At 42.9% G+C, this 24105-nt stretch overlaps 1 protein-coding gene across 1 annotated transcript; it reads left to right on the top strand.

The window, feature by feature from the left end:
- The first annotated feature begins 6084 nt into the window (after positions 1-6084).
- On the top strand, positions 6085-7464 carry LOC103628467 (putative nuclease HARBI1). Its single transcript, XM_008648662.2, has 2 exons — positions 6085-6328; positions 6403-7464. The coding sequence occupies exons 1-2, from the start codon at positions 6090-6092 to the stop codon at positions 7433-7435; spliced, it is 1272 nt and encodes a 423-aa protein (XP_008646884.1). The 5' UTR covers positions 6085-6089; the 3' UTR covers positions 7436-7464.
- The last annotated feature ends 16641 nt before the right edge of the window (positions 7465-24105 follow it).

Here is a 24105-nt window from a genome sequence, read left to right as displayed (position 1 = left end):
AGTAGAGTTTTTGTGTCCCATTAAGATAAATGCATTTAATTTATGAAATCCATGGAGATAGATAATACTTAGAGAATCACAAACCTCTAAGTGTGTCAGTTCACCCTAGTACCTAAGTTTATCTTTTGTGTTTATACTGCTCTGTCAAACTTGTGTTCACTTGATTGTATATGTTTGGTGTATTGTTCATTTATTTTTATCCAAATGTATTGAATGCATGATCGATTTGTTTAGACAACGAGCAGCCCGTGGTTCCTGAGTGTGTTGTCGAACACCTTCCTGAGCAACAACCTGGTGAAGGCAAGTGTCCTCTGACCTATTATGTCCTACTTACTCTATAATTCACTATCCTGCATTACTTTATTGAACCCTAAGGATTGACTAGTATGTATTTACCTTATCCTTATTTACCTTTTGGGTTATCATGGTTAGCTTTATGCTACTGCTTTACCTTAATTAACGAACATGATGTGAACATATATGATACGATGATGTTATCCCGATGATGATCTTGTGATACTTTAGGGGACTCAGGCTGTTTCCTGAGTACCTCTCCGTAAGGACCTATTCGTTGAGTGACCACCCGGGATAACAGTACAACCATGAGGGTAGAATGGGACACCCTTAGCTGATTAATTAAAGGAACTTGAGGTGTAGTTGGCTTCGCTATAGGGCCGTCAATGGGGTCCATGCACAGTACTTGCTCTGCCGAGGCTGGTTGCCGAGGTTCTTTTGATTTGGTTTTGTTAGTCACCCTTCCTATGGGGAGAAGTACTGTATTTATCAATCTGGAGAAACCTAATGGGTGGCTATGACCTCTAGGAAATCTTTGTAAAGGCTACGTAGTGTATCCCTGGCCATTCACCTTGGTAGTGAAGATTGGGTCTGTACAACCCAGGCTGGAAAGAGATCACAACTCGTGGGTAAAGTGTGCAACCTTGTAGAGTGTTAGAAACTAGTATATCAGTTGTGCTCACGGTTAAAAGCAGCCTTGGGATCCTCTTTGATTAGAATAACTTTGGATACTTATATGATGATGATTAATATTGATGGTTATAACTCTCATCTCTAGTATTTCCTCTTGGAGGGAGTACTTTTGGGTAATAACTGGGTTTATTACTAAAACTTGGCTATACTAGTAGTAATAAATACTTGACCAACTAAAAGCAATGGCTTAACCTTAACTCCACATACATCTAGTCCACTTTAGCCAAATGGGACATTTGTTGAGTACGTTGATGTGTACTCACCCTTGCTTTAAAAACCACTCCCACCTCAGGTTGTCCCCACTATATTCAGTTCTCAGGAGGAGCTGCAGGCAACATGGAGGACTTTGCGGAGTTCCAGGACTACGACGAGTTCTATTTATGTTAGTGGCAACCCCCCCCCCCAAGTCAGCTGCCTGTGAAGGCCATATCTGCTACGTTCGCTTTTCCGCACTTTGGAAATATTAATGACAATGTTATGTTAATGACTCTATGGATGTCTTGGACATCTTGATGTAATAAAGTACCTATTCCGCTATTTATTTTGAGCAAATGTGTGATGATGTCCAATTATGTAACCGTTGTGTATGTGATATCTGATCCTGACACGTATATGGTTCGCATTTGGTTTGCCTTCCAAAACCGGGTGTGACATATTTGGAGTACGTGCCAAGGAAGGGGAAGCTTTCAACCTAGGAGTTTAGGTCAAGGTTGTTCATGAACTTTCTCGCTGGCAAGGATATGTTGGCAAACGAGGACTAGGAAAAGAGTGGGAGGTCATCAGTGATGGGGTCTGTGGGGGGATCAACCGCATGAGAGGGGCCTTGAGAAAAGTAGTAACATAACATGTTGCCTTCATTTTCCATGGATGTGGTGGTCTCAGGAAGAAGGTATGTGTTCTAGAACCAAGGGTGGTGAGGGGTACAACAAGAGGGTGCTGGAGGCAGGTTGTGGAGGAGGAAGGGGTGTGGGGGTCGGGGAGAGTACACACCGGGAACAACGGCAGCAGAAAACTGGTGGCAGCTCTAGCGACGTTGGATCTAGTGAGTCGACCATGGACGGTATCAGATCTAGACGGAGAACGTTGGTAGCGACGTCAGATTGGATCTCACAGTCGACAAAGACTGATGACGGTGTGGTCGAAGAACGTTGGTGGCGACGGATCGGTTCTCGCGGTCAACTAAGATGATGTGGTGGTGGATCCAACTAGTTGGAGTAGTGGGAGTGATGTATCCAGAGAATCGAAGGAATGGGGAGGATGGATTCGGAAGGAGAGGATGGAGCGGAGTGAATGGAGAAGGACGAGCAATGGCGGCATGGGTCAAGAAACGCGAGGGCAGGGAGGAAGCGGGAGGACAAACACAATATAAATGCCAAGAGGGAGGTGAATTGGGATTTTCTAAAATTCATGCAAAAGATTTAACTCTAATCGCAAGCACAACTTCATGCAACAAAGTAGCTAGATCAAATAAAGCTAAGCACTCTAGAACAACCCTAAGCAATCATGGCATATACTAAGAATCTAAGTGCTCAAAAGTAAATTGCTCAAATTAAATGCAAAAAATAAAGCAAAGGGTTTAGATGACTCCTCTGATTTTTCCCGAGGTATCAATGAGTCAGCACTCTCCACTAGTCCTCATTGGATCACAGGTGCAAGGGTATAGCTCCCCCTTAATCCTCGCAAGACCAATAAGTGCTCACTACGAGTTGATTCTTCACCTCTCTAGCGCGGTGAATCACTCACAACTGCGTACAACTCTGAGTCGAGTCACCAACAAATCCTTCGGGGTGATCACCATGCTCAAATCACCACCAAACCATCTAGGTGATGCCAATCACCAAGAGTAACAAGCTCTAAACTTTCATTTGATCATGACGAGTCTAATGCGAGTGGTGTGTGCTCTAGGTGGCTTTCTCTTGCACTAATGAGTCCCTAAAGACGAGATTATCTTTTGCTAATCTCCTCACTATTGTAAAGGTCTTGCAAGCTCTTGCAATGAATGCTATGTGGTTGGGGAGGCAATACACTTGAATGTGGCTATTGGAAGGGTATAAATAGCCACCAACCCAAAAGTAGCCATTACTGTTCCACTCAGGACGCGAACTGGCACACCAGAGCATGGTCTAGTGAACACCGGACCGCCTTCTAACACCAGCCAATGGCTAGTTTGTTAGAACTATCTGTTACTGTTAAGGGGTTTCTGTGCACCAAACCGGGCCGGTGCGCCAACGACTAGTTGGCGTAAACTACAAACTCTCTGTGAAAATGATCTGGTGGGCCACCGGACCATGGTCCAACGCACACGTGCCGACTGAGCAAAAAACATGCTCACTAGGTAACCGGACTGGGTTCTGGTGCCCTTTTGTTGGATGGGCCACAACACATGCCTCTGGGACCTAGGTTCTGTGCACACCGGACCATGGTCCGGTGCACCCAGAGTGCAATTATCTAAGTTTTCTAATTTGGGTTTTCTTTCCAAATTTGTGTGTGCTCTCAAGTGTTGCCTAGCACTAATTTTGTGCACGAGTGAACCACTACACTTAGACATGACTAGGTCAAGTTACTCATCCACAACCCCTCTATATAGTATGGGTAAAATAAAAAAGACCCTGCTTCTAACTTAAGTGTCCAACAACAACTTCGACACTTAGGACTAGTATACCTTGACATTTTGAGCATCCTTCCTTAGCCATTTCATCGATGCTCATCCTTCGAGGTGTTTGCACCTGTTGAAGCCCGATTTCCTGCATTGTGACTTAACTTACCGTATAGTTTGCAAAATATAAGTTAGTCACACTAATCTTATGTTTTCATTAATCCCTAAAACCAACTAGAGGCCTAGATGCTTTTAGTTGACTAGAGGACTAAACTTTAGGAGGGGGATGTTAGTCACTCTATTTGGTATTTTAGCCACTAAAACTAACTAAACTTTAGTAGCTTGAAACCAAATAGTCCCGAAGACGACAAGCGATGATGATGATGAGACAATGAGAATGTGGTCAAACCGCTAAGGCTCGAGGGAAAGACATCACGACACGAGGTTGGTCTGTGTGCCATAGTGAGGCTGGTGTGTGTGCCATAGTGGGAAGTGACCAATAGAGGATGGGGAGAGGAGACCGGGATAGAGCAAAATCTCGTTGGACATGGAGTGGAGTTGGAGTTGGTCTGTTGGCTAAGGCTGTCCGTAGTGGTTCTTCCTATATAACACTATTGCGCCACTCAGCAAGATCACTCTGCCCATATCACCTTCTCCCATAGCCGTTCTCCCTATACCATGCCCTTAAAATCAACCATACCAATAAAATACATATTTGATAACTACCAATCATTGTATTTTATTTATCTTTGTCAAAAGCTATATTATTTTACTGTAGTTACCTACAGTAGCAGAAGTATAATAATGTTATTTATTTTGTTTTGGTACTGCTAGTGGAAATATATGAATGTTATTAATTTTTGTTAACTTATAATCTATTAGCATGTTAATAGCTAAAAACATTTCAAATTGGCCGCTATAAAAAAATCAATACTAATCCTACTGTCTTCCGTGACCATCACCTATATTGCTTCTTCCCCGTCTTCTGCCATCCCCTCCTCGTCCATTCACTGTCGCCCGTCACGGTTCAGGGTTCACTCACAGGCAGCCATGGACAGGCGGTCCAAGTCCATACTCCTGGCGCTGCACCTGCACGCCCCACGGCCTCCTGCTTCCCACACCTGTCGTAGGCGTCGTCGTGCTGCCCCACGAGGACGAGGAGACAATAGACCTGTTGCTGCTGCAGGCTGGCGCGATGGCACGACTGGTGGGCTGCTGCGACGGTGCGCGTACTATTGCAAGAGGCAACCGGATTCCACTACGCCACATAGCTTGGAGAATGTCGTCGAAGGAAGGTGGCACGGGTGCCGTAGTAGCGCAGCGGCCGACGACACGTCGTCTAGAGGAAGGTAACACAGTTGCGCGACGACCGGCGGGAAGGCAGGCAATGCGGCCATGCGGGGAGAGAAGGGTCCTTAAACGCGGGAAGAGTTGAAGACAGGAAACGACGGCGAGTGGGTCCGGCGACCTCCACGGACGCAGGAAGAGAGTAGTCTGCCCAAGGGGGATAGAGACGGTTTCTTAGACTAACCGCAGTGCAACCCCCTACGCAGCTCCCTCCTCTTGCATGCGGCGCGTAGGGGGCACCCTATAGCCGCAGCGGTGCCCCCTACAGCGCCCTCTACGTGTCGGTCCCCTTCTCTCTCCCCCCAGATTTAGCGTGTCACTGTTCATCACCCTAAACACTGTGATGTGGGTCCACGAGTAATTGTTAGTAGATAAAAAATTGATAGTTGATATAGAAAATAATATTTTATAGTGGTAGTAGGGTATAGGGGGAGTATTTAGGGGGAACCGCTGCGGGAGATGAAAAAATAGGGGAGAAAATAGGGGGGAAAAGTGATATAGGGGGAAAAATTTAGGGGTAACGGTTGCGGAGAGCCTTAAGACTATCCGCAGCCGTTCCCTCTAAATTTTTCCCCCTAAATCTTACTATGCAGCCACGTCAGCAAGATTCCCTCCCTTAAATTTACTCGTCCCGCAACCGTTCCCCCTAAATATTCCCCTACATATCCCTCTACTCATTAAATATACATTTCCCTACAACTAACATAACCAACTTGTTTTTTTATTTTTATTGTTTTTTTCAACACGTTTTGATTAGTAGATGAAACTTGGTAAACAATTTTTTTTTAATTATTCCTCTTAATTAAGACATACTATGTACAAAATCAAATATTAGAATATTTAATTGCAATCCTTCTTACAAAATTTCATTTACAATTAATGAACCTTAGCGGTCTTCGGAATTGTTCCACTCATATGTGCACGAACTTCTCTGAAGCACACTTACTTTGGAAGACAAACCTTTCAGTCGTACGGTGCAAGCCACGACTATCTTACGATGCAAGACACCGTTGCCTTTCATACGAAGCCACGGATGGCTTTCAAAGGAAGCCATCTTCTCCCCCCCCCCCACCTTTGGTCTCCCCTATATATATTCAATGAACCTCTCCCATATTCTTCGCCCATAGTACTGAGTGAATCAAGTTATCCATAGTTCGGTATGTCTCCGAGCCATACGGAAGATGAGTTTGCTTCGAGTGATTCGAGTGATAGTGAGGATGAAACTCTTTTGCTTGTCAACCTACTAACCCTAAACATTGCGGCTCAACACCTTCACTGCCGACGGTCCGGTCTACCCCGCCGTGTCATTCACAGAGATCATTTCGCTGGAGAAAACCTCATCCAACATCACTACTTCGCCGCTAACCCAGTGTATCCACCGCATGTGTTTCGTAGAAGGTGCGCACTTCATACATTTGTCTTATGTTATCATTTGTTCAAGTTTTGACAATTATGCAATACCATTTATATAGGTTCCGCATGAGTAGGCCTTTGTTTCTCCGCATTCTGCATGGTCTTCAACAACACGATATTTACTTTACACAAAGAGTTGACGCAACTGGTATGCCCGGACTAGGACCATTACAAAAAGTTTGTGCGGCCATGCGGATACTTGCTTATGGCTTACCTTCAGATGCGGTAGACGAGTATATTCAAATTGGGGAATCAACGGCTAGGGAATGCCTTCATCATTTTTGTCGCGCAATCATTGACTGTTTTAGTGCCTGGTATTTACGCACTCCAACTCAAGATGACATTACTCGCATCATGCATAATAGTGAGTCGCGGGGTTTTCCTGGCATGTTGGGATCCATCGATTGCATGCACTGGGAGTGGAGGAACTGTCCAACGGCATGGCGAGGTCAATTTTGTGGTCGAAATGGTAGGGCATCGATGATACTTGAAGCAGTTGCAACGTATGATCTATGGATTTGGCATGCATTTTTTGGCATGCCTGGGACAAACAATGACGTTAACGTGCTCCACCGATCCCCCGTATTTGACCCAATCACTACTGGTCGAATGCCACCTGTCAATTACACAGTTAATGGTAATGCGTACAACTTCGGTTATTACCTCGCTGATGGTATTTACCCCAACTGGCCTACTTTTGTGAAAGCAATCCGACACCCATACGAGGAAAAGAAAGTCTACTTCACTCAGATGCAGGAAAGTTGCCGAAAGGATATTGAGCGTGCATTTGGAGTACTTCAAGCCCGGTGGGCGGTGCTCCGTGGACCAGCTTATGGTTGGGAACGTAATCGTTTGACAGAGATAATGACGGCTTGCATCATCATGCACAACATGATCGTTGAAGACGAAGGGCCATTTGCTGCAAACATTGATTTCGGAGACAACTCTTCAAGGATTGATTCATCTCAAATTATAGCGGAAGGCCGTGCCGAATGGGTTATTAACCACTTTGATCTACGTCGCCAAGATAGATCGTGCTCCCTTCAAAATGATCTTGTCGAGCACTTATGGAGTCGCCGTGGAAGTATGTAATAGTTATGTGTCGTAGCTGCTGAGTTCGCAGTTACTCTTAGTACTTGTTATGTGTTTTCGTCTAAGTTTGTATTCGAATAAATAAGCTACGTTTCCCAAATTTTCCATACAGCCGACTACATTTTAGTTGACATACTAGGTTTTATTGTAGCACACACAACGCAACATCAGAATTCATGTTTTCTTCTACAATATTTAGGATACCATTCGATTGGCAATAATCTTGTTCAAACATTTATGACATCAAAGCTCATTATTGTCTAATACAACAGCAAACAACTTAAGATACACTGGTTCGACCAAACAAATACTGTTCTGCATAATACAAATTCGTAAACGAAGTAACCTAAAATTGTCTCAACAAGTCTCAACAGCACATGCGCACATCGTAGAGAACCGTTCATGATTGCTCAAAAGTAAATATGAACTGCTGCAATTTTTTTTTATGTTCCTTCATGACAACCCAAACTTCAGGATCTACATCTTCTTCGTTTGTCGACAACAGCATCTGCAAACGTTGTTCTGCCGATTTCAGTTCTTCTAGTTTCAGTTCCCTTTGTCTTATGCTTAACTTTTGGGCTTCCAAGTCCAATCTCTTCTTTTGTATCTCCCTGTCTTCTTCAGTGGTCTTTTCTTTTTTTTCCCCTTTTGTATGGACCTCTATATTTGTTTCTCAGTAATTTCTTGTAATCGGCTTAAGTACTCTGGGGACGAAGATGAACCAGCTTTCTTTCTATCAGCTTTACTGTAATCACGGCCACGGGGCCTTTTTCCTGAGAGTCCAGCGGATCCACTGTCAGTCTCCGGTGTTTCCACCGATGGACACCCGGACGAAGGTATTGATCTTGCATGTAATCCTCTAAACGAGTGTCCTTGACATATGCTCTCCCATTTGGGTTCCCCCTTCAGTTGATGCCAGCAGTGCATATAATGAAATGGTTTGCCCTCCTCATGAGCGAACAAAGTGGCTGCCTTCGATGTCTGCAAAGTTGGAATTGATTATATAATTAGTTGCAGCAGAGACACATGTAGTACATATAATCATCGTTTCATTAGTCGTACCTTATCGTCATCACTTAGACCACTTTGTTTCTCTCTTAGGACTCTGGCGTAGTATCCAGAGAATTTACTGACATCAGCCCTTATCTTGTCCCATCGGCTGCTAAGTGCTCTGTTTAGTCGACAAGGAAATTCCCCCCTTTGTTCGTTGTACCTTTTCTCAATTCTGGCCCAGAGACCCTCCCTCCTTTGCCCAGTATTGACAATAGGGTCACTACTTATTTGCAACCAAGTAGTACAAAGGAGTCTGTCTTCTGGGGCTGTAAAGTTTTGTTCCTTAGATTTCTTTTGTTTTTGAACTGGAGGTGCATTTTTCTCAGGACTATTGATGTCCTGAACACTGTGTTCAGCATCTGACTCCAAGTGTACAGGCATTTGTGGTATAGTGTTCGAACCCTGCAACGGTGTACTTGATAGTGAAGGTGGATAAGAATCTGTGTATGGACTCATTCCAACCGACCCAAGAGGGTTCCTCACAAAATTCATGTAGTGATTCCAATATAGTGTAGATTGGGAAGCAGGGATCATGGTTGATTGGGAACTAGTATTCCCTGGCTGAATTGGAGCCCACATTGTAGTTGGACCTTGACCAGGACTAGGAAAATTAATGTTTCCCATGATGTTGCAATCGACTGGATTCTGCTGCATGTAGCCCGTTGGCCATAAGGGTGGTGGTGGTGGAAATTGCTGGGCATTTGAGGGATTTGACATCGCCTGCGATGATGTCGCATTGCTGGCAGGGTCCATGCTAGGATATGTGGAGATGGCACACATTTAGTCATATGATACACTTTGAAGCCAATCGACAAAACGAGGTACGTTAAACTTAAGACAAACCATATAAAGACACTGAAATAATAGAACCATAATTTAATGAACTTATTAAGGAGTAGCATCAGAACATTTAAGATTCATCATAGTTCACAGACGACAACGTTCTGGACATCATACTAACTTAAGCTGACGAGGTAGCATGGAGAATTAGACATACATGACACGACTAGTTCGACAACATGACAACTACGACAACCCGAGTACTGGGATGTTCAAAAGCAAATCCTGCTTGTACAGCTGGAATACAGTGAACTAATAAATATTCCAATAGCTATTACGAGTTGACCTATCTGAGTCGCTGAAGTACCACTCGTCACTCACATCCGGGCAGTAGAACTCCTCTTCGTCGACAGATGGTTCAGTAACTGTTGGAGGGGTCGAAGGAGATGTCGGTTCAACACTTATGTCATCCCCCTCGTACTTAGCAATTTCAGGAAAAGCTTGGACTTTTGCCTCTAAGGCATCTTGGTGAAGCAAATCAAGTTTTTCTTTCATGGCAAAGAGGGTTCTAGCTAATATCTCTTCGTCATGCATGTGGTCTAATGCATGATCTACTAATCCACGAAGGGATTTTGTGGCATCCTCGGCACAGTCGACAAGTACTTTAACCAAAGACTTCATGGTATCTTCTTTCGAGGATGCCATTCGGAACTGTGCTGCAAAGAATAATAAATGAACAAACACTACGATTTCCTTATGAACCATACAGGCGTAACGAATTGAAAACAGCCCAACATATTTATCAATGATGTTGCATGCAACAAGTAAAGATTTCAATTGTAGCAGTCATATTGAAGCATGGAACATAACATATTTATATTAGTATAACACTGCAAATGTTATGACTGGTAAGGCCAACATATGGGAATTAGAAAAAACAAAAATTTGACTAGTTCGATATATTGTTGTTTCATGTGGTCATGGACTGAAAATACAAGCAATGCACTCATTGTACAGCAGTAACAAATGTTTGATGTCAGTCTTGTAGAAAACAGTTAAGGAGATAATTAACAAACAATGCACTCCATGTAAGAAGAAACATTGCTTTAATGCGAGGGTTGTAGAAAACATTGTAGGATACAAAAAACAAGCTATGTACTCCATGCAAGCACAAACATAATGAACATAATAAAGAACTGTCTGCTCATACCATCACTTGCTGAAGAAAACATAATGTTAATGGGAAGATATTGTGAAATATGTTAGGGTTATACACATTAGTACAACACAAATAAATTAGTTGTTGTATCAATATAGAAAGCTACTATATGAAGGTGGACAATAGTTCACTCTCGTCCACTCGTATACAAGGGTGACAAACAAATTGGGGGGTAGTATAGGAACACAATTAGGGTTCACATACACCTAACACTATGAATGAACATGAGGCAGACTAAGTTCAGAAGTAATGCCCCCTCTGATTATGTCAATGAGAGTTTTAAAAAGGATAATAAACAATGAACATTACACTGAGTTGGATGAAGTAACACATTGTGGGGCACCCAACTATTAATCACTCTAGTACATTTACTAAAATGAGCTGTTGTTGTGGACAGTGTTCATCCAAAATTAATTCGAGAAGAGTACACTTGAAGGCAGTATGCAAGCAAGTCCGTAGTGTAGGGATTACAAAATAATGGCAGGTGAAGAACCTGTGGCCCGAATAGTAAGCACAACCAAATTTAGTTCGACCAAGTTTGAAAGAAATTCAGCGGGTGAGTACCTTACAATTGTGTAACCCTAATAGGCAGACCAGATCCGCGGAAATTTGTGAACTGGGGATTCATCGTTTGTTTTCGGATGAAATTTCGTACGGTTCAAAGGATTACTGGATTGCCGTAGTAATAAGATGTTCAAAGTTGTGCGGAAGATTAACATAAACAATACGGGTCAAAGGGCGTACCTCAAGATCCGAAGATTTGGGCGGGGATAAGACGAATCGAACTGCTGGATTGGGGATCCGATGAAGGCGTCGATGGTCGGACGGGGAAAGCAACCAAGCGGTCGCGACGAACCTGGACGGAGCCGGATTTGCGCCCGCTTCGTCTTCGGTCTTGACCGGAGCAGCTTGCTGACCACCTCCACTTCGTCGTCCACAGCTCCGACGGGGACCGGCACGCTAGCGCGCCCGAATCGCCGTCGCCTCGTCGTGAATCGCCGAAACGCAGGCGCCTCGAACAGGAGAGAAGACGACCGCGAAGCTTCCGGTCGGTGCCACGGGCGGATTCTTCCGCGCGAAGAAGTGGAGGGGGACTGCACAGTGACGCCCTGCATCTGGCGTGAGAGAGAAGAGGGCCGCGGCGAGGGGAGGCGGATAGCGGCGACCGCTACGGAGGGAAGGGGTGAACAGTAACCCCTAAACCGTGAACAGTGATAGGGGAGGGGGTGCGAAGGGGGGAGCGTTGCAGTCAGTCTAATGATAGCGGTATCGGTAGTGGTTGTTGTTGCAGTACTGTAGCCAACATGCAAGGGAGGGGCGACATGGGAGAGGCGTTGCAGAGAGCATTGAGGCCTTTTTCAGTTTGAGCTTTCTATGGGACTTATGCTCTATTTGGATATTGATATTAGAAGTCATGTAACTGAATTAAAATATCAAATCAAAAATAGTATTGAAATGAGATGTAATTCCAATTATATTGTTTGAATTTCGTTGAATTAGAATTTAAAATTGTGCGGTTTAATTTCACGCAATATAGAGGGGTGACATTTAACATTAGGAGATTGAGTTTCTAGTTATGGTCCAATTCAAGGGGTTGAGTATCTGATTCTAAATCTCAATTCTACGTGCAACCAAATAACAGAATTTAGAAAAGCTTATTCCAATTCTCAATTATGTGCTCTAATATCAACATACAAACGGGCTATTAAGCTATTTAATGGGCGGGCACTGTCGTGCCGCCTGACGTGCCTAGAAAGCGGTCTAAGACTCTATTTGGTAGGACTTCGGTTCTGGTTTTTTTTCTTGGAAAAAAAGTTAGGATCCTGCCAAATATCTTTTTTTAAAACGGCTTATTGTAAAAGCACCTAAAAGTCAGAGCCATTTTATACTACAAAGAAGAAGCCAAAAATAGTACCTTCACCGGTTCTCGCTCTAACATTTTAATACAGGAAAATGACTTTGGCTTTAGGATAAACCGTTTCTGTCAAACGATTTGCGAAATGGCTTCAGCTCTACTAAAAAAGCTGTTTTTCAGGAAAAGCTAAAGCCAGAACTGTTTTTTGACAAGTCAGAGCTCTGCCAAACTCTAAGGTCTTCTTTGCGAGAAAAAGTATTCCATGGAATTGCGGGGGCTAATCACTTGCTATTCAGTTTTGAATAGCAAGGGATTCTAGCCCCTCAATCCCAAACAAGACCTAAGCGTGATGTGCTCGGAACCAGATTTTAAAAATGTGTTGCATACCGAGCTACGGTACTGCATGGACAAATAGTCACGGATATTTAGGGCGTGTTTGGTTTGTGGAGTCACCCTATGCTTCATAGGGTGATACACCACGAGTTATCCTATAAATTTTGGTAGAATCAACTGATTCCTCATGTATATACACACATTAGCTTGTAAGAAATGAGGTGATGATGAATCAACTCGTTCTATTCCACAAACCAAATAAAAAAGTAAGAGGTGAGAAGAAGATGGACCTACTGATTCCTCAAACCAAACACAACCTTAAGGCTTGATGATTTACCCTGACAAATTATAGGCTTGATGACTCACCATGACAAGTTATGATGTTAGATACTTAGGCCTTGTTTGGTTCCTTTAGTTAAGTTTAGTTAGTCGACTAAAGTTCAGTTTCTACTATGTTTGGTTCTAGTGACTAAAAATATTAACACATTAAATGACTCATAAAAAGACTGAAATGTCCCTTAACATTCTCCCCGTCATTAGTATAACTAAAATAAATGAGCAGCAAAGGTAAACTTAATATGGTTTAGTCCCTTTTATTCACCCCTTGAGAAACTAGAGACTAAAAATTTAGTCCCTCAAATCAAACCAAACCAAATGGGGCCTTTGATATACAACTTATCAAGGTGCATCAAGCCTTAAATATCATCGTACAACATTGCAGTCACCAGTTAGATCTTCATCCTCGTTGATGCTCCAGTCTCCAGAACCTTTCATGAACTTGCTTTTGTTTTGACTCTGAATTGAACTAATCAGGGGCTCGGATATTTTAGTCAGGTGTCATGCAGACTTCAGAAAAAATTTGCTTTCAAATCTAGTGAACGAAACCTTGGTACTTCAAATGGTCAATTGTCACACCCGGATTTAAGAGACAAAGTCGGGTGCATCTCATATATGCGTCATCTTTGACAACACATATAATAACAGAGTGTATAGAGATAAATGTCACAATAACATCAGAGTACTTATTACATTGCGGAAAGCTTACAAAATAAAAGATAAATATAAAACGAACTAAAGTTCATCCTTAGCACCATAAAGTCAACTGGGAGACGCCACCTAGATTAAGTTGAACTCCTCATTGTGTGGCTTCTCTTGAACCATCTGTTCTTCTCTTGTGGGGGTGTGAGACAGCAAGGGTGAGCTCACACATGTTCATCGCTCAACAAGTTGTGAGGAATAATGTGCATGAACTCACTAAAGGTGAGAGTTCATGTGATGCGTAAGGCTGATCAATAATAGGGGTTAAAGATGAGCATTGATTTTAATAAGTTGGTCAAATTTTATTAGCAGTTACTAAATGTAAGTAGATACAAAACCATAATAAGAATAATATAACAAAATTAATAATAAATCCCATGCAATGTAAATGATAAATTAAATTTAGTTCCATAATTTAATCATGTGAGAGTCTTGAGCTGCTCATGACCGTGAGCTCGGCTAGTATACTAGTTTTACACTCTACAGAGGTTGTACCCTGTACCCACAAGTCATGTTACCCATCTGCCAAGGGGTCATGAATCCCATACACCTCTACCAAGGAAGCGAGGCAGGGTAACACTACGAGGCCTTTACAAAGTTCCACTAGCTTCCGAAAACCCGCTACAGTTTCTGGAAAGAGCAATTGCAAGAATCCCTCGTCTGACCGCCATCGCAGCAAAGTCAACCTGAGAACCTCCCTGCATGCCTACTCCTCTACTGTCTTTGCCCCTTTTGGGTAAGGTAGTCTTCCACTAGCTTTCCTAATTAGTCAGCCAAGGGCGTCACATTCCACCCTTTTGGTGACACGTGTTTCTCAAATTAAGCTTCATGTTCCAATTAAAGTTAATGATCTTAACATGAACATAAATAACATAAAAGAATAATTGGAACATGGATATAATGAAATATTAACCCAAAACCATATAAAGCAATAGCATAACTAGCCAAATGATTCATGGATAAAACAAGGTAAAAAGAATAACCAGTCTAGGGTGACCTATTGGGTCCCATCAAAATTAAACCTATGCATTGATAAGTGATAATAAAGTACATGTTGGGGGTATGCTTCGTAGCCGAATATCCTAAAGAAAGAGAACACCTTCGGAAGATCTTCTCAGGAGCAAGCGCCGAAGCTATTACCTATAGAGCTTCGGCACAATGACAGATCTCAAGATGAAGGGCCGAACCGACTTAAAGATGGATTGACTTAAAGACCCATGATGTTTTGTGTTATTATTGTAGTCGATTGTAAAGGATATAAATGTAATTTTACGCAGGTTGCACCCTGTGCCTATAAATAGGTGAACAGTACCCCGACACTGTTCACGCAATCCTGTAATCGCTAACGCATTACGTTGGAATTATTACTTTCTGCCAAGGCGAAGGTATAAACGTACCTAAATATTATGTTTTAATATTTAGGTTTATATTATAAAATATATGAATAATGTCATTTGTTTTCAATAGATCTTTCTATAATGTTTAATATTTTATATTTTATTTTGCATTGTTTTATGTTTGATCACGAAGGTATGACCTTCGTGGTGTCCTGCCTGTGGCCTTCGTCCGAAGTTCATTAGATCCTTGGGGAGATAATGCTTCAGCGGGCGAAGGTCATTATTATTTAACATTTTATGTTGCCTTGTTCTTGATTCATAGCATTTGAGAACAAGTCCCCAACATTAGCGTCCACCTCCGGTGAACTCACTTCCACTTTATTGAGCTGATGGCTTCGTTCAACAACCAAGCTGGAGCTGTTTCGGCTCCGAAGCTGGTACTCCCGATAACAGGCGGTTCATGCTCAGAGCCAGCCAACAAGAAGTAGAAGAAGGAGGCACAGAGAAGGGTACAGCATGTCGGGGTGCAAGGACCCTTCATCAAGTCAAGATGGTCCCACATCCCGATTACCTTCTCCCAAGAGGACCTTCAGCTCAAGGATTACCCTCACAACGACGCTATGGTTATTTCTTGTGTTATCAAAGGATTTCTGGTCCATAATGTTTTGGTTGACACAGACAATGCAGCGGATATTATATTTGCTAAGGCCTTCAAACAGATGCAAGAGCCCGAATATAAGATCCATGATGCTACACATCCCCTTTGTGGCTTCGGAGGAAGGTAAATTGTAGCACTCGGCAAGATCACGATGCCAGTGACTTTCGGATTTATCAACAATACAAGGACTGAACAAGTTGTGTTTGATATTGTTGACATGGAATACCCTTACAACGCAATCATTGGTCGTGGGACACTCAATGCTTTCAAAACAATTCTTCACCCAACATATCTTTGCATGAAGATACCTTCGGATCAAGGGCCTATTGCTATTCATGGAAGTCAGGAAGCTGCCAGAAAGGCCGAAGGAAACTGGACAGATTCAAAAGCAATCCATAATATAGATGGAGCCGAAGCTTGTGAGCAATACAAGTACAGAAGGGAGAAGGCTGCTTCGGCTGATCAGCCGAAGCCCATGCTCTTATGTGACGATATAGAAGAGCAGAAGGTGCTATTGGGATCTCAATTGTCTGAGGTGCAGGAGAAAACCCTAATAAGGTTTCTGTTCAACAACAAATATGTCTTCGCATGGTCAGCTAATGATCTCTGTGGTGTCAACAGGGATGTTATTGAACACTCGCTCAATGTTGATCCATCCTTCAGACCCAAAAAGCAGAGGCTTCGGAAGATGTCTGATGACAAAGCCGAAGGTGCTCGGAATGAAGTGAAAAGACTCCTCAGCACTGGAGTCATCAGAGAAGTAAAATACCCAGAATGGCTAGCTAACACTGTTATGGTGAAGAAGGCCAATGGTAAATGGAGAATGTGCATTGATTTTACTGATCTCAACAAGGCTTGTCCGAAGGATGAATTTCCATTACCAAGGATAGATTCTCTGGTAGATGCAGCAGCTTCGTTAGAGCTCATGAGTCTACTAGATTGTTATTCAGGCTACCATCAAATCTGGATGAAGAAGGAAGATGAGCCAAAAACCAGCTTCATCACCCTAGTGGTACATATTGTTACCTTCGGATGCCTGAGGGGCTCAAGAATGCTGGAGGAAGCTTCAGCAGAATGACAGCAAAAGTTCTTCATTCTCAGATATGCAGAAATGTGCTAACATATGTTGATGATATCATAGTAAAAAGCACGAAGCAAGAAAATCACATTGCTGATCTATAGGAAACATTTGCTAACTTTAGGCAAGCTGGCCTAAAGTTGAATCCAGAAAAATGTGTCTTCGGAGTAAAGAAGGGCAAATTCCTTGGTTGTCTAGTTTCAACAAAAGGGATCGAAGCTAATGCCAATAAAATTGAAGCCATCCTTCGGATGGAGCCGCCAAGCACAAAGAAAGGGGCTCAACGGCTAACAGGTAGACTGGCATCTTTGAATCGATTTATATCCAGATCAGCAGAGAGAAATTTACCATTCTTTGAAGTGCTGAAGTCAGACGATGTTTTTCAATGGGGATCAGCTCAACAAAAAGCCTTCAAAGAGCTGAAGCAGTATCTGATAGACTTGACAACCCTAACTCCACTAGCGCCAGGGGCTCCTCTGCTGCTGTATGTGGCAGCTTCGCACTCTGCAGTAAGTGCGGCGCTTGTCCAGGAGAAGCTTGAAGGACAATTGAAAAAGCAGGCTCCATGTCTCCGAAGTTCTCAGTTTATCAAAGAAAAACTATACAGAATTGGAGAAGGTGTTGTATGTCGTCTTAATGGCCTCCAGGAAGCTTCGACATTATTTTCAAGCATACCATATAATTGTTCCTTCATTACAGCCTTTGAAGGATATTATGAGAAACAGAGAAGCTACTGGAAGGATCGGAAAGTGGGCTGCGGAACTCAACGAGTTCAGCATTGATTATGTGCATAGATCTTCGATTCAGTCCCAGGCGCTAGCAGACTTCATCGCTGACTGGACGCCAGGGGCTCAGGAGGAAGAAGCAAGTAAAGATGCTGAAGCCTGGACAGTGTTCTACGATGGCTCCTAGGAAACCTTCGGGGCAGGTGCAGCTGCCGTTTTAATTGCACTCTCCAAAGTCAGAACATGCTATGCAGTGAAACTTGATTTCAGCTGCACGAATAATATTGCTGAATACGAAGCTTTGCTTTTGGGGCTTCGGAAGTTGAAGGCAATGGGGATAAGAAGGGCGGTTCTCAAAACTGATTCCCAAGTTATTTCTGGTCATGTTGACAAAAGTTGCAAAGCAAGAGATCCGAAGCTTGAGAAATATTTGGATACAGTTTGAAGGCTTGAATCTTCCTTCGAAGGGTTTTCTGTCAAGAATATTCCACGAGGAGAGAATGAACACGCTGATCTGCTAGACAAGTCAGCGGCACAGGGGCTGCCTTTACCTTCGGAAGTATTCTTTGAAACAATAAAAGCAGTGTTCAATATATCTCCTGTTCATAGCGAAGATTGGAGAACTGAGATCATGTCTTTTCTTCAGGGCAATTTCCTTTCAGATGACGAAGCTTATCATAAGAGAATAGCGGCAAGAGCCTGTCCATATGTAATAATAGAAGGGGAGTTGTACAAGCATGGAGTCTGTTCTCCATTACTCAAATGTTTATCCAGAGCTGAAGGTATAGAGTTGATGAAAGAAATACACGCATGCCTGTGTGGATCTCATATCGGATCTAGGCCTTTGCTGGGTAAAGTTTTTCGTCAAGGATTTTATTGGCCGAAGGCAGCTTCGGATGCAGCAGAATTAGTCCAAAAATGCGAAGGTTGTCAAAAATGTGCAAGAGATAAAAAACAACCCTCGTCTCTAACTCAATTAATACAACCCACTTGGCCATTGCAAAGGTGGGGCCTTGATTTGCTAGGCCCACTTCCACCAGCATAAGGGAATTTAAGATATGTTGTGGTGGCAGTAGAATATTTTTTTAAGTGGATTGAGGCGAAGCCTTTAGCCACAATTACTTCGGTCACTGTTCAAAAGTTTTTCTGGCAAAATATTATCTGTCGCTTCGGAGTGCCGAAGGCTATTACTGTAGATAATGGAACACAGTTTGATGCTGAAGCTTTCAAAGAGTTTTGTGAACAAATTGGCACGAAGATCCATTTTGCATCTGTTAGGCATCCGGAGTCAAATGGACTTGTCGAAAGAGCTAATGGCATCATAATGACAGAAATAATGAAGTTAATCTTCAACCAGCCCAGGGGGAAGTGGCCATACGAATTAATCAAAGTGGTGTGGAGCCACAACACAACAATGTCAAGGTCAACAGGTTTTACACCATTCAAATTGTTGTTTGGTGACGAAGCAATAACCCCAGAAGAAGCTAAAGCGGGATCAATAAGAACAGTGGTTGTGGCAGAGGACGAAGCTTATTGTTCTGTGGCAAAAGATGCTATAGAAGGGATCAGGCTTCAGGCTGTGGAGAATATCAATAAATATCAAGCTGAAACAATAAAATGGCGTGACAGAAAAGTTCGGTTAAAAAATATTAAGCCAGGACACTTGGTACTTCGGAGAGTTGCCAACCCAGATACAGTAGGCAAGCTACAGTTGAAGTGGGAAGGACCTTTTCTGGTAGTATCTTCGTCAAGACCCGGTTCCTACAGGTTGAAGGATATGGACGGTAACGACATTCCTAGATCTTGGAATGCAGATGAGCTTCGGCGGTATTATGTGTAGCCTGATGTAATCTTTTTTATTCTTTCCTATGGCACCCTTTTCCTTTCCAAAGGGGGAGAAAGGTTTTTAATGGAGCCATAGCATGTAATTTCTCTTTTTCTTATATCAGCTCTACAAGAGCAATATCCCCCGAAGATGTAAATGTAAAAACTGAGCATGCACCATCGAGTGCAAAGAGAAAAGGAAAAACAGGGAGAAGCTCGAAAGACGTCCCTAAGGGGATGCAGAGCACGACGAAGCTACAAAAAGCCGTTCCTAAGGGAGCGCAGCGTAAGTTTTCTGCTCAAAAGTCGTTCATAAGGGAATGCAGAGCTTACAGCGAAAAGTCAACGCTGATTCCGCCGAAATATAAGGCTAAGCGCGAAAAGTCAACGCGATACTGCCGAAAGTAAAAGGCGAAGAAGTTCAAAAGACGTTTCTAAGTGAATGCAGAACTTACAGCGAAAAGTCAGCGCTGATACACCGAAAAATAAGCGGTGAAGCCGAAAAATAAACGACAAAAATTTGTTATTCCTAAGGGAATAAGAGTTTGATTGTGGTTTCGTATGTGTCTTTGAACACTCATTTGCACGATACATTACATCATACATTTGCATTCATAAACATCCATTTAGACATACATAGGATCATCATCATCATAACATACACACTTGCTTCGGTTTTAAAAGAGAAGGCTTCGGAAAAAAGGGAAAAGAGGCAATTTTATGCTTCGCTGTGTACACAAAGAAGGGAAGGTGTTTTTCGCCTTCGGCTCAAAAATATTAATTTCGTCCACACCAAAGCACTCCATATATTGACGGAAGGGTAAGATTATATTACAAGGTATGGATAAAGTCCACGAAGTGATATTTAATTACACCATACTTTATACAAGTTATCACAGGAGTTTTTTGAGCTATTTCTACAGACTACTCGAGCTTCGTCAGCATTGATGGAGCTTCGTCTTTTTTACTTCGTAGCTTCAGCTTCGGCTTCGTCATCCTGTATGTAAGTACTATAAGCTAAATTCAAAATTCAAAGGAAAACGTAAGCATAAGGTATGATTCTATTACCGGCTTAAGGTGGCTTCGAGCTTCGTCACCAGCTTTGCTTCGACCACCCTTTGTCCATACTAATTTTATAAATCTATTCGCAAAACTTCGGGCAAGGTTGGGAATGTTATCTAAGTCTGCTGGTGACAAGCTGAAGTTGGGTCTATTGATAATCTTTCCGTGTTCACAGCCAGACTTCAGAAAGGCAACAGCTGTGCCCCGAGAAGCTACCAGGGCACAGAAGTCACCATGCCCAGCTATAACTTCGTCAAGATCATTAATTTCACCTTCAATATGCTTGAAGGCACCAGGCAGGTCTTCAGCCGAAGGAGTGAACTTCTCGCTGCTGGCTCCAACAAAATAGAACACCTGCTTCAGCCGTTGAACGCATCGATTGCTGAACTCCAGGCATTTATTCTGAAGGCTTGTCAAATATTCTTTCAGCTCTGAACTTTTTTGGACTTCGGCCTCAAGTTTCGCATCAAGCTTCAACTTTTCTTGTTCGAAATTTTCTGATTGAGAAAGAAGCTTTGAATTTAATTCTGTTATTTTGGCTTCAGCATCCGCTAATAAGCTTTCGGTTGTTTGAAGCTCGAAGTCTTTCTTTTCGATAGCAACTGATTGCTCTTTTATCTTGTTCTCTAAGTTCTCAACTATAACTTCGTGCTTTTGTTCTCTAAGTCCTGCTGCATTTTTAAAGCCTTGCTTAACAGCATACTCTGCGGACAAATAACCTTCGTTAGAAAACATTTATGTTATTACAAATAATAAAGGTTAGACAAAAAGTTGTTTACCTTAAAATTGGAATAAAACAAACTACCAACAATGTGTTGTCGTCGGTAGCGGCTGATATCTGCTTTGAGCTTCGGGAAACCGATACTCTTTGATAGAGTACCGATAACTTTCGCGCTGGTCTGATCTCGTATGCAGCCTAACCTTTCGTCATCAATGCCACCGAAGAGAAGCGCTCCCGGCCGATACCCGCAAGATATAGCATATTCTTTTAGTTCTTCTTTTTTGGCTTTTGTCAGCTCTTGGCCAACTAAGTTTTGAAAGTCAAAAGCTTCATCTTCCGAGGTATCTTCGGTCATTTCTTCCTTCTCGGGTTTTGCGGCCGTAGTCTCTTCGGTGGCTGCGGCAGCTTCTTCCGCGGCCATGTTTAGTAGCATTTTGTCTATATCAGCAACCATGTTTTCTAAATTAATATCTTCGGATTTGGCATCCTCGGCTCTGGCCTCTTCTGTGACAGCCTCCGAAGGTACAGCTTCAGTAGCTGTCATGCTTTCAATAGCCGACATCTTCGGAGCTAAAGCTCTTGGTGGTGTTGCTTCAATGACTTCTGTCACAGTAACGATTCTTTGCCTCTTTTTCCTAGGTGCCTTCGTTTTTGTGGGCTCCTTTTCCTTCTGAAAAAGCTTCGTCAGATGTAGTCCCAGTGGACTTAGTTTGACAGGCAAAGTTTCAGTCATTACCTTTAAGATTTCCTCTACTTCGGTAGCAGAGGATGTCGCAGAAGTCCTTTCTTTTTCATCAATTGATTTTTGCTTCGGAGTCGAAGCCTTTCTTTTCTTCGGAGCAACTGTTTTCGCCTCAGACTCTTGTTTTTTCTTCTTCGGTTGATCTTCATAGTCCTTATTCAGAGCACTAGCTACTCTTTTCCTTTTTTGGCCTTCGACACCTTTGTCCAGCCGCTCGTAGTCAGGATATTCAAAACCTATAGCATCCATCACTCAGTTTAGCCTTCGTTTCGGATGGGTGCCAAAGGCCGCAGTCATCAATTGATCTTCTTTTTTAGAATAATTTCCAAGTATTTCGTTGCACATTACTTCGATTGTATCCAACCATTCTTGGCAGGGCACTTTGAAATGTCTCTTGAATTTGTAATGGTAGGGCAGCCGGATAAGTTCTCCTTCCTTCTTTTTTCCTTCAAGCTTCGGCATGGCCCACTCTTTCATAGTTGGAAACACTTTGAAAGCCAAAAATTCCTGCACTAAGTCCCTAGTGCCAATATGCTCTGCGATAACCCTAAATTCAGCCAACGCAATTTGGGTTGGACCCCCTGGTGTCATATTGCATGGGGGTCTGGTCTCTCCGAAGATCAACTCTAACGGACTCTGAACCAGCTTCTCCTTATCATCGTCAACCTTGACGTAGAACCATTCAGATTTCCAGCCAGCTGGCCACTTGCTTCGGTAACTGATCACTGGAAATTTTGTACTCTTCCGGTAGGCAAAATTGTAGCAGCCGAAGTTTTTATGTAACCCATCTCCTCTAGCCTTGGTCTGATAATGCAGCTCATGCACTCGGCAGAAACCTTCGGCAAACGGTTCCACCCCTTGGCTTCGGAGAGCCCAAATGTAAACGCTAAGCCTAATGATAGCGTTAGGAGTTAGCTGATGAAAGTAGATCCCAAACTTCTTCAACACATCAGCAATCATCTTATTCAAAGGGAATCTCAAACCAGCTTTAAAGAAACTTTTAAAAACTACTACTTCATCTTTTCCTGGCTTCGGAGTAGTTTCTTCCCCACCAAAGCGAACCAGCTCTTTCTTTTCTTCATTAAAATAGCCCAATTTCAACATTTTAGGTAGGTCACCTTCGGAGATGGCGGATTTTCCAAAATCCAGATGGATGGGTTTGCTCGGCACCGCGCTGCTATAGTCATCTTCAGACTCGGTCTCCTCAACATCAGCTTGCTCTGTTTCAGCGGTAGGGACGTCCTCCGATGTTACCAGCCCAGATCGCTTCATTGCTTCAAAAATCGAAACAGTCTCAGTAGCTTCGGTCTCATCTCCCTCACGATCAACCCTAGCAGTGGAGCGAACTCTAGCCATTTGATTATGATTTTCTTGAAATTTTTGTTGTTGACTTTTTGATTTTCCCGAAGCTCTTCCTCTTGTGACGAAGCAGAATCAAAAGCGAAGTTTTGTCTGAGCACGATGATTAATCTTCGGCTATGACTAAAATTTTGGCAGCAAAACAGTGCAATAGCAATGAATGTTGTGCTAACTTCACACCTACCCGTCTGTTTATATAGTGCCGCAGGTGGGAAGGTGAAACGTCAAGGTCTCCCGCACCGAACAAACAGTCACCCGCACTCGCTGAACGGTGGGTCACAGGGTTCGAGAAGGTGAATCGCTGGGGCGCGCGTAATTGCTGCAAGATGGGGCCACTACGCGTGCGACGATTATTTTAATCGTTTCTCGCCAACGAGCTCAGGGAAGGTGTTTTTCGGATCTTCGGCGTCCTGAAGCCTAGAAGACTTTTTCACGGATTAAGCTCGTTACGAAAAATGATCTAGCACCGCGAAGGGGCTACTGTTGGGGGTATGCTTCGTAGTCGAAGATCCTAAAGAAAGAGAACACCTTCGGAAGATCTTCTCAGGAGCAAGCGCCGAAGCTATTACCTATAGAGCTTCAGCACAATGACAGATCTCAAGACGAAGGGCCGAACCGACTTAAAGATGGATTGACTTAAAGACCCATGATGTTTTGTGTCATTATTATAGTCGATTGTAAAGGACATAAATGTAATTTTACGCAGGTTGCACCCTGTACCTATAAATAGGTGAACAGTACCCCGGCACTGTTCACGCAATTCCGTAATCGCTAACGCATTACGTTGGAATTATTACTTTCTGCCAAGGCGAAGGTATAAACGTACCTAAATATTATGTTTTAATATTTAGGTTCATATTATAAAATATGTGAATAATGTCATTTG

This window comes from Zea mays, chromosome 5 (assembly GCF_902167145.1).
Source record: "Zea mays cultivar B73 chromosome 5, Zm-B73-REFERENCE-NAM-5.0, whole genome shotgun sequence".
NCBI lineage: Eukaryota > Viridiplantae > Streptophyta > Magnoliopsida > Poales > Poaceae > Zea > Zea mays.
This window is presented reverse-complemented; position numbering and strand designations above follow the sequence as displayed.

What these genes read in the sequence shown, in the direction of transcription:
- LOC103628467 (XM_008648662.2), top strand. Translation starts at nt 6,090, where the DNA reads ATGTCTCCGAGCCATACGGAAGATGAGTTTGCTTCGAGTGATTCGAGT. An exon ending in CCGCATGTGTTTCGTAGAAG is followed by an intron (nt 6,329 to 6,402) that starts GTGCGCACTTCA and finishes CCATTTATATAG; the next exon opens with GTTCCGCATGAGTAGGCCTT.